This window comes from Falco cherrug, chromosome 8 (genome assembly GCF_023634085.1).
Source record: "Falco cherrug isolate bFalChe1 chromosome 8, bFalChe1.pri, whole genome shotgun sequence".
NCBI lineage: Eukaryota > Metazoa > Chordata > Aves > Falconiformes > Falconidae > Falco > Falco cherrug.
The window spans coordinates 13,936,260-13,946,716 of NC_073704.1; the positions used below are offsets into that span (position 1 = coordinate 13,936,260).

Sequence of the window (10,457 nt, forward strand, 5' to 3'; positions counted from 1 at the left end):
CTTAACGGAGAACGGACCATTTTGTCTTCAGGTGAAATGCTTTGCCAGGTTAAGCAGGATTAGGGGACCTATGATTTAATTATGCTATTAAAAGTTTAGCCTTTGCCGTCCTGTAGTAGCGACATTTTTTTGTACCTCCCATTACAGGTAATATAAGATACTATGATTGCAAAAGCCCCTCAAAAGTCAAATGCTGATTCTGCTGTTTGATGCCAATGTGCATTCAAGGTAACACAAATTACTTCACTGAAGTAATTTCTGACAGAGAACAGAATCTGACCCCTTGTTTTAGTGGCAGCTACTGTGGTTGATAGACCTGCCATGCCTCTGCCACACAGTTGATTCGTGTGATAAGATTTTGTTCTTTTGTTCTGTTTTGCATGAGTAACAACCCTGGACTCTCCAGTCTAATCTTATCTTCCTCGTAATACTATTTTCTGCTCTGTTTTTATTTTTTGTTTGGGTTTGGTTTTTTTCTTTTTTTGGTTTTGTTTTTTTGGTTTTGTTTTGTTTTTTCCCTCTCTTTAGTAGGTGACTCTTCACAGGATGGCAAATCGGGCTCAGGAGAAAAGATCAAGAAGCGTGTGAAAACTCCGTACTCACTTAAGCGGTGGCGTCCTTCAACATGGGTCATCTCCACCGAGCCGCTGCACTGCGAGGTCAACAATAACGGCAGTGACCAGGCAGTCCACTCCAAATCCAGCACTGCTGTGTACCTTGCGGAAGGAGGCACTGCCACCACAATGGTATCTAAGGACGCAGGAGTGAACTGCCTGTGAAATACTTTAAAAGCCAACAAATGACCTTTTTTTTGCATTATTTGAAACAAACGTGCAGAAGACATTTTAAAAAAAACTGCTTTCTCCTCCTGTCAGCAACCCGTACCAAGGACTCGCTTTAAATAGATTTCAGCTATGCAGAAAATTTTTAGCTTATGCTTCCATATTTTTTTATTTTGTTTTATTTTTTGAATGTTTTTGCACTTTTATTTAGTATCGCTAAAGTTAAGTCTGTCTGTTTTGACCACGGAATATATATATGTGTATCAAGAATGTGGTCTCAAAATATTTTTTTAAAAAAGAATAACAAAAAAAAGTATTGCTGATAATCAGTTTGGACCAGTTTCTTAAGGTCACTAAGATCATAAGCAGACTATAAGACAGGTTTGACTGCAGTGGTGTCTTGTAACCATGTTTTGATTTCTGTGCACAAGGTAGTTTGTATATTTCTATGTTACAAAGTGTATTCTCTTTTGAACCCCTCGTTTTTCTTGTGTCATGTTGAAATGTGCAATAGTCTATAGTTCACAGTATGCTTTATTGAAAAGTGTGTTTCTAAAACTGCCACGTTCCCCGTTTTGTATTTGTTAATTTTTCCCTGACAGTTGAGCAGTCAGCTAGTCATGACAGTGAACTTTGCACACCATAGCCAGCTTGAAGCTGCCTATATCACATTGTGCTCTGAGGTGACAACGCATGAATTTTCCCCAACTTGAAAGGGCTTTTAAAAAGGAACAAAAAAAAAAAAAATCCGAGCTCAATACACTTCCTTTGATCCTTCCAAATCAAAATGTGTTTCCTTTATAGTAGTAGATGCTAGCCTGTGAAGTTCTGAATAACAAAACGTTGAACAAATGTAAGAAAACCATGTCAGATGTTTTTTTCCTTTTTATTTTCTGTGCAGTTTTACCCCCTGTATTTATGTAAAGGCTTATTTAGATCACTAATGATGTACTTTGAAAAATACGTTTTATTCAGAAATCTTAATAACTGTCATACTTAAAAGCTCTAGTTAAGACAGGTTGCGAACGTGTTCTCTTTACACAGAGGAAGACTCATGAATCTTACTTGGTACAAAACAGTTTTGTGATGAGTTGCAAATTTGTCCTGATTTACCTCCTTACAGAGAGTCTAGGGTAAAATCAGCCTGATTACTTAAGCAGGTAGGTGCATCCTAATTGTCTGTTGTTGCTGGGTTGAGGTGAAACTTGTTCTCCCTTCAGAGTTTTTAGAGCCTCTCATTCATCTTTTTAAAATTTACTGCATGCTTTTAAAATTCATGGTTATAAGTGTTTGCAGGGGAGGGTTGGGGTTTTTTCCCTCTGCTTAGACCCTTCTTTCAGTTTGTATGTACATTGATTTTAGGTGTCAGTGGACATGAATGTAATACCTATTGAGTGAGATAAATCGGTTTTTCACCATCTCAAGTAAACCCTACCTTTTTTTAGAATTATTGTTTTTACTGTTTACTCAAAGGAAATTAATTTTCTTATTGGTCAGGACCTGCTTCCACGTAATAAATACCCTTCCCCCTGAGAAGTATTCTTTCTGATTGAAAACACTTCAGTAAAAACTATTGAGATAAACAAGATATAACACATGTCTGTCTTTGGTACTGAGTAAAGTTTTATCACTTTATCTGAAAACTGATGATGTTCAAAGAAAGAAAATCTATTCAGCCAGCCTGCCAAACTCCTGTGGCAGGATACTGGCAGCAAACAATTGTCTCCCCCAGCCTGTCTCCTTTCAGCTGACTGAAACAGATGCTCTGTGCTTTCAAGCTCATTTGTTTCCTTGCTGTTACATTATTTCCTCCCCGCACCTCAAGGTAAACTTTGCCAGCCCTGTTTGTCTATATCTGGTGATACAACTCGCGTAATACATGCCTTGCTACATCTGATTCGTGCTGTTTCCCAAACTCCCTTGTTTATGCTTGATTGCTATGGTTTTCTCTTGTAATGCTTCTTAATGTTTCTTAGATTCTCGTAGATATCTCCAAGAGATAACTTTAAAAATCCAGACTTCGATTAAGTGTAGTTGTAGAAATACAAGCCAGGAGACACAGTCTGGGCTTCCTGTGTTCTTCAAGCACCAGTTCAAGTAGCACCTTCCGCCTCTGAGGCATAATTGTGTTATCTGCCCATATAAATACACAGTTATATCTCCCCTCTTCAAAAATACTGCCTTTCTCTGGTTTTACTTCTAATTCACTCTCTGGCTTCCCATCTGCTCCAATCTCGCATCCCAGATGTTGAAAACCTGCCAGTTGCTCAGCTGGGTTTCAAGACCTGAATCAGAATTTTTGGCATTCTGTTCATAATGCTGGCTGGGGTTTCCTTCTCTTTTGGCCTTCTTTGAGTCTCCATTTGAAATACGGTATGCTGTTTTGTGATCGTCGCTTTATCATGCATATTGAAGATTCTTCACTCCTTTCCCAATGACTTTTTCCTTTGCCTTGCATGTATCATCATCAGCATTTCAGAATGTGGGCTGAAAAGCGTATTTAGGACACTCTTATCTAACTTGAAACACTCTGGGGAGAGAAAAGTTATTTGCTCTGGCTGCTGCTTCTTTCTGCTAAGACAGATTTGTACCAGTCTTCTAGCCTTTCTTTCAGGCCGATCCTTTGTAAGAAATCCAAGGTTTTTATGCTCGATGCAATCAAAATCACTATAATACCAGATGAAAATGTTCTTCTACAGTTTTCCTTAAACATCCTTAAAGTAAACCTAATGGTTTCTTTTCCTTTATCTGTTTCTGTCTCTTGCTGGAGGGCTTTTGGGATGAATTATTAGTAGTAGAAAGTACTGGCTTTGTAATCTACCGTGGATAAATAGAATTTGTAACATGATAAAAATATGTACTTTATTGGAAAATACCGTATAGATTGAATAGAGAAAAAATATTTATTTGTAAAGTTCAGTCAAAACAAACTCTTGAGCAGGTACCACAATATTGTAATTGTAAACCTACTGTAAAACAGCTAGATGAGATCAGATTAGCAGTTTGGTTTTAATGCTTAAATTAGTAATGCCCCTTTTTTGCTCACAGCACATAATCCAATCTCCACAGAATACTTTCTCTGTAAATTAAATGATACTTTATTTTATCTTATACCATGGGGAGTCATCCTTAACCAAACAAAATACATGTAAGAGAGAGAATTCTACAGATCGGTCTCATGCATAGTTGATAAATGTACTATAATCAGGGGAGACAAACGTGTTTTATTTCTTTGTGGGTTTGTTTTCTTTTGGTTTGGTTTTGGAGGGTTTTTTTTAAGAAGAAAGGATAATGATAAAAGTTGATAATTTTCTATCAATTTCTCATGTATATTGCAGGCAAGATAAATATAGCAAAATGAAAATAGAATGATAGTGTAAATACCTATGAATTGTGCCGCTGTCAAATAGGCAACAGTAGAATATTTGCTATGGTAATTTATAATGTATAATTCAAGTAAAATTTTAGAGCAAACATTTGTGATGTTTGTATATATAAGCCAAAATCCAAAATCTTACTGGTTTTAGAAATCATGTGCTAATAGAAGCAGAAGAGTTGCTTAGGTTAATGCATTGTCTTTTTCTGTTTCCTATAGTAGAGATGCTCACCAACATAACGTGATTTTCAGAATGTGAATTCTAACCATTTGAACATGCCTCATAGTCAGATGTATTTTCTTCTGAAATTGGTATTTACAAATCGGATTATCTGCAACACTTACCCTGAATTTACTTATAATGCTTTATAGCTTCATGTGCTAAACAATTAGTTTTAAAAATTCCTTTCTTGAAACTCTAGGATGCTCTTAAATTGCACAGCTAAAGATAAAGGAATTCCTCATTTAAAAGAAAACCTATCGACATTGTCATCATTAGAATATTCTCAGAAACAAAGCGTGTTTCTGTTTGTATTTTGCTTTCTTACTGCCGTTCATTTGTGTCTTGTTTCCATGTAGAAAATTACCTAATTTTAAAAAGCAAGACAGTTTCTTTTTTTTTTTCAGTGGACTGGGGACAAAAAAAATGCAAGATGGTTGCTGGCCGGTTTCAGGAACCAACCAACCATCCTACCAAAAAAACCCTCCTTATAAATATGTTCAGAAAGTACTTATCTTCCCATCTGTCAGCTTTCTCTAAAAGAAATCTTTAATCCTACCTGCCTCAGAAAGGAGAATAAGGAAGTTCTGTATTTGTATGGAATAGATTACTGGGCCAAGTTTAATAATAATGAAATTGCTACTTAAAAAATACATATGTACACATTGTATATGCCATAGTTTGTGTTCAGTGATTTTGCTCCAACGATACTCCTTTTTTAAATGTTAAAAAAATAATAGTCCGCTAATGTAACATTACTAAGCCTATGTTCAGATTATAATTTTCTTTCATTAAAAGTATTCAAAAGATCATAGCCATTCTGCTATTGAAACATTATTATGGAAAGTTCCAGCCTAATTAGGGAGAATTTAAAAACTCACATATTTAGTTCATACAGGAGAAATTCATTATGCTGTAATTTTTACTTGTGTAAAAATGATGGCAGTTCCCATTGCTGAAAGTGGCTGTTTTTAAGTCATAAAAATAATAATTGCCAAGCACAGTAGCATATACGTGACCTGGTGTCTGATTGGAAAATTTGGAGCAGCTTATCAAAGAAAATTGAAATAGAATTGATTAGTCTGTGAAAGTTAATAGACTGGACGACTTAGTATTTTGCATAAATTTGGATTATTCACATTTTTCTGTCTGGTCTCCCACTATCCGTTTTAACAGATAAATATATTAACCTCCATTTTTAATATGCTTATTATTTTTTTGTTCAACTTCTTCAGTGAAAAAGCTATACATATTGCAGTGATGCCAAATGTATATTTTTTTAATGTAAATTCTGTATGTATTTAGATGCATATGTGTGTTGTGCATAAATTCCAGGATAAAATTCTGTGAGTTACAGCATCAGACGGTAGCACTGGTAGCAAGTATAAGGTTCTTTTTCATATGCCATTTTAAGTTGTCTTTAGTGCATCACAGTAAGATTGGGATCAGTTTGTGACAGTCCGGTAGCACACGATCTCTCATGACAGATTTGTTCCTGATTGCTCAGATGGAATGGATTTACGAAAAAGAGAGAGAAAGCTGGGGGGATGCACGTGACAAACTTTACTGAAGCTGAGCAATTTACGGTACCTCTTTTAAACATCAAAAAAATAACCCAAAGTACTTAATAAACGGTGATTTTTACAAGGCTTTTTTGCGTAGTAGCTGTAGTTAACGTGTGTGGTTGCCATTTAAACGTAGTATTTTAGTCCATTAAATCCAATTACATTTTAGGCTTCTATCTTGTCATATAAAACTGTAGCTGTAGAAATACATCCCTTTTTGGATCCCACCTCCCACCCCACCCAAGTAGGCTCAGTTTTGATGTGAAATAGTAACAAGTCAGATTGCTCATTTTGAGGTTTCTTCTGTACTGACTAAAATGGGTAGCAGAACTTCCACTTCTGATATAACAGATTTAAGCGCTTCCGCAGATCGAAGTGGGAGTTGTGAAATCAGCATCCCATCGGCTGGCGCTTGGGCGAGCTGCCGCTGCAGTCAGAGGAGTCTGCCACTGGTTATGGGCACAGGAGGGCTGGGTTCCGCCAGCAGTGGTTTGAAAAACTTCTTGGGAGGATTAGCCCTTGGGAATGCTAAGGTGGGATGCGGGACCACCAGTGAACCCTGGCTGCTAACGCGCCAAGGTGTTAGCTGATGTCCGGGCTGTCCGGCGGGTCAGTGCCAGTGCGTGTTGAGAGGGTGGAACTGCACCAGTGGGAGCAGAAAGTTTCAAGATACAGACTCATTTACACCAAAGCCCTTTAGTGTTGATCTGGACTTCATGCAGGTCCAATTTAGTGGCCGCTGTGGTGTGTTACTAATACCAATTATTTTTTATGGCAGTTTCTATATTATTTCGCTGTGGTTTAATATACATAACGTGCGTAACGAGCAGGAACTAGGCGGAGTTACGTTAGGTTATAACGTATTGTCAGATACTTCTAAAAGCCTACTGATCAACAGTCGTGTACATTTGCAAGTCATTCAGTTGGTTAACTTTAGTGCATACATCCTGCTTCAACAAGCGCAGTAACTAGCATAGTAAGGAAGGATTTCTTCAAAGTTCTTGCAGGCTTCTGCAGGTATGTCACATGTGCATACATCCATCGGGGCATAGCATCTTGCCTGGTAACTATTCTAAAGCAGAAATAATTAGCCTCTATAACTCCCTAGTTTTAAGGTCTCCCAAAAGTCAATTTTTGTAGCCCATTCTCTTGTTTTTAAGACAGAGCAAAAATGTGTGTGGTTTATTTCTAGAGCACTTGATTCACTTTTTTTTGTGCTTCAGAACTGTATCATGAAGTATCACACTTCAGTCTTGTTTATTCAAAAGTAAAGAAAGTAGTTAATGTTTCTGTAGTTTGTAAAACAAGTCACAAGAACAAAGAAACAGGCAAGCCCAAGTTATAGCTGACTTTTGTTTGTAACTTTTGAATTTCCTAATTGGTGACTCTTCTCTTTCTTTCACACTGTTGAAATGTATTTAAAACAGTTTGTATGTAATGTTTCTTGTCTGCTTTTTGTCTCTAGAGGAAAAGTGTGCTCTATTCACATTTATATAAGCTGGAATCATATTTTACAATCACTGTTGATTATTTTCCCCCCAAGTGCAGTATAAGAGGAAAATGAACGTGGCAAAGACTGATTTCTAGGGTTTGGTCTTCTGTAGAAGCTGAAATAAGGAGATGTGAAACTGCCATTTTCCTTACGAAAGACTGTAAAGACAGCATTACATTACTTTCTGAGCGAGCTTTTCTGGGGAAGAGGGGGAGAAACCCTAGAATATGGAGTCTCATCAGAACCCTTTTGTTAACGGGTATTTTTGATTTTTCTGTCAAATGACTGAGGAAATATCATGTATGAATTTATAAATAATTGCTTTCAGTTATTTCTTTTGTATAAGCTGCCCAATACCCTTGCTATGCTGTATAAGTTGTGTTTCATGGAACAGTGTGAGTATGAAATAAAAAGCTAATTTTTGTTTTTTAATCATCTGTGGATGCCACTATGAAAGCTGACATTGTTAAAGCCACTACAGAGTTTTCTATGAATACTTGTAAGAATTGCTTTGTTATATATAAACCTAAATAAAGAGATTGTATTGATACAGAGACATTGGATAAGAACATTTAAAAGGCTATTCTTTAGCTCTAAAAGAAAAGGCTTGCTGTAAAATGGTGCATTATTCCATTTATTAAAGATCATATTAATGACAAAAAGCATGGTCTTTTGTGGGTTTTTCATGGGGTTATTGTCTACGAGTAATAAGACATGCTCGCAGGAGTGAGAGGAAAACAAGCTCCTGCTGCAGCTGTGTTTTGTTAAGGGATAAGGAACTGCTTCGTAACAGAGGGCTGCGTGGGACTTGCAGGCACCTGAGGCATGTGGCAGATGGCACACGGCAGCGTCACCAGGTAGAAGTGTGAGATAACTGGGGCTCGTCCCTGCGCATCGATGCGGTGCCTCTGCTTGCGTTTTGCCCATTCTCACCGGGCAGCGGGTGGGGTGCTGGTGTTGGCAGCTAAACACAGTTTTGTAGGCATTTCAGAGCAGCAGGCCTTACAGGTGGCTTCTTGTCACACCTTGTCTGCCTGCTAAGTGCTTAAATGCAGAAAAACGAAGAGGGAAAAGGAAAAAACAACAAAACAAAAAAGAAGACAAGATAAAAAGGTGTTAAAATTCCTCCTATTTTGGTTGGGCTGCACTTGGCTAGAAGTCAAGGTTGGGGGCAACCAGGCATGTGGGGAGGGGAACACAGCAAGCAACAACCTCTGTAGGTGGGAAAAGAATTAAAATAGCGGCTCCCTGTCCTTCCCACACGAACTATTGCACTCCTTCCCCTCCCCGTGAGGAGGCAATGTCAGGGCATGCTCGCAGGCAGGAGCTTTCCCAGCCCAGAGCGGCTGTCCTCTCCGACAGAACCAGAAGAGATGGTTGAAGTCAGTAGCAGAACCGTGCAGGTGTCCCCCGCTGACGGGCCTGAGCCAGGAGCTGGCTGCTGTGCCTCCTGCAGGGAACGTGCTGGGAAGAGGCGGCTCTTAGCTTCACCACAGCCTCCTTTGTTTTGCTTCCTGGTGTTTTTCAGCTCCTGATGCAAGACCTTCGTTTTGAAGGAGTTGTCTGGGATTTGTTACTTTGCAATGAAGAGCTCTTCCACTGCTTTCCCTTCTTCCAATCATGCTTGTGAGGCACTTCAAGCTGAGCCATTACCTGGAATCGCTGCCACACAAACGGTAGCTACACTCTGCCTGTACGCAGGTGATGCCGTTCACTTGACCTCATCTTTTTATCTCCAGTGTGACCGTTCCTAAGCGTGAGGGAGTTGGTGCCCCACAGCCAGATTGCCGCTAAGGCAGGCAGCAGGGTGCCGGGCTGTCGGATGTGGATGCTTGTCCGTGTGGAGAACAAAGGGAAACGCATGCAAAATGGTCCCGAGAACTGAGTATCACCCCCACTAAGTCACCTTCCTGACCAGAAGGAAACTATTAAGTCTTCCCTTTAAACAGGAAACAAGCCCCACCTCTCCCTCCCTTTCCAGCCATGCAAAGCTAGCTGGGCTCTGGGGCAGCCCCTCTGCCATGTGGAGGGGACTCGGGTCTCCTCGGTTCTCCTTCTGGAGCTCAGAAGAAGGGCACTGCCACCACCCTGCAAGCTCACTTGAGCAACAGCCGCCACAGCTGCCACAGCTTTGAGGCAGCCTTACACAAAGCGCTACGAAACTCAGCTTAGTGCCACGTCACCGGAGCAGTGAGCCCCTTTTCCTTTGGTTCCACTCCCAGCGTTCCTGGGTTTGCCTTGGCCTCGGGAAGGGGTTCCACATCAGCACCAGCTCCACAGCATGAGCATCCCAGACCCCACAGTGCTTGTGTGTCAACACGCACCTTGCACCTTAGAGCACTGTACTGTGGGACCCCACTGGCTCCAGCGCTTCCCATCACACACAGATGGGTGGGACCCATCCTCCACCCTGGCTGCTTCATTGTTTGTATCTCTTCTCCATACTTAATTCTTGTTATTTTTCTCTACCCACAGTGAGGATTTTTGCAAGCAAATGAAGTGGTGCCAGTCTTACACCTCTGTAGCCAAAGAACTACCTCCAAAATGCAAAGGAAGGAGGCAGACTGAGGAGCTGCATCTCTTGTTCTCATAGATCAGGAGGCAGCAACACAGCGAGGCCAGCAGCGTGTGGCTGAGCGTGTGGCTGAGCACCTGCCTGCGCGGCAAATCGCCCTGGTCCCACAAACGAACCTAGAAAGCCCTGGCTGCAGGGGGGGACGGTGGCGAGCCCTGCTTCCCCTGTGAGCAGGAGGCAGACTCCGTGTTCCAGGCTGGATTTGCAGCTGCCTTGCGGGTTTCTGCCTTTAGAAAAGGATTAGGAGTTGAGGGCCGTTGCTACAAGGAGAAGGTCCCTCCCCGAAGGAGAGCGCTCTGCTTACAGGCAGTGGCTTGCTGTCAGCTCAAGATGGCTGAGCAATACGGCCCACAGGAGACAGAGGCTGGCCGGCCAGGTCTTATTACCTGCGTGTGGGGCTCTAAGGACAATCCTACAAAGCTCTTTGTATCCAGAGGCCTCAATGAC

General features: G+C 40.5%; 1 protein-coding gene across 4 annotated transcripts in view; it reads left to right on the forward strand.

Annotated features, from left to right (window-relative positions):
* BMPR2 (bone morphogenetic protein receptor type 2) overlaps nt 1–8,097 on the forward strand; it is a 109,689-nt gene extending 101,592 nt beyond the window's left edge. Inside the window, exons 13-14 of one of the 4 annotated variants that reach the window (XM_027798744.2) lie at nt 148–228; nt 529–656. In XM_027798744.2, coding sequence (XP_027654545.1) covers nt 148–197 — 50 coding nt within the window. In that variant the 3' untranslated portion in view covers nt 198–228; nt 529–656. Of the gene's footprint in view, nt 1–147 lie in introns of all 4 variants that reach the window. The other 3 variants (XM_027798743.2, XM_027798742.2, XM_055717962.1) reach the window with 3 other exon arrangements.
* Nucleotides 8,098–10,457: the final 2,360 nt, after the last annotated feature.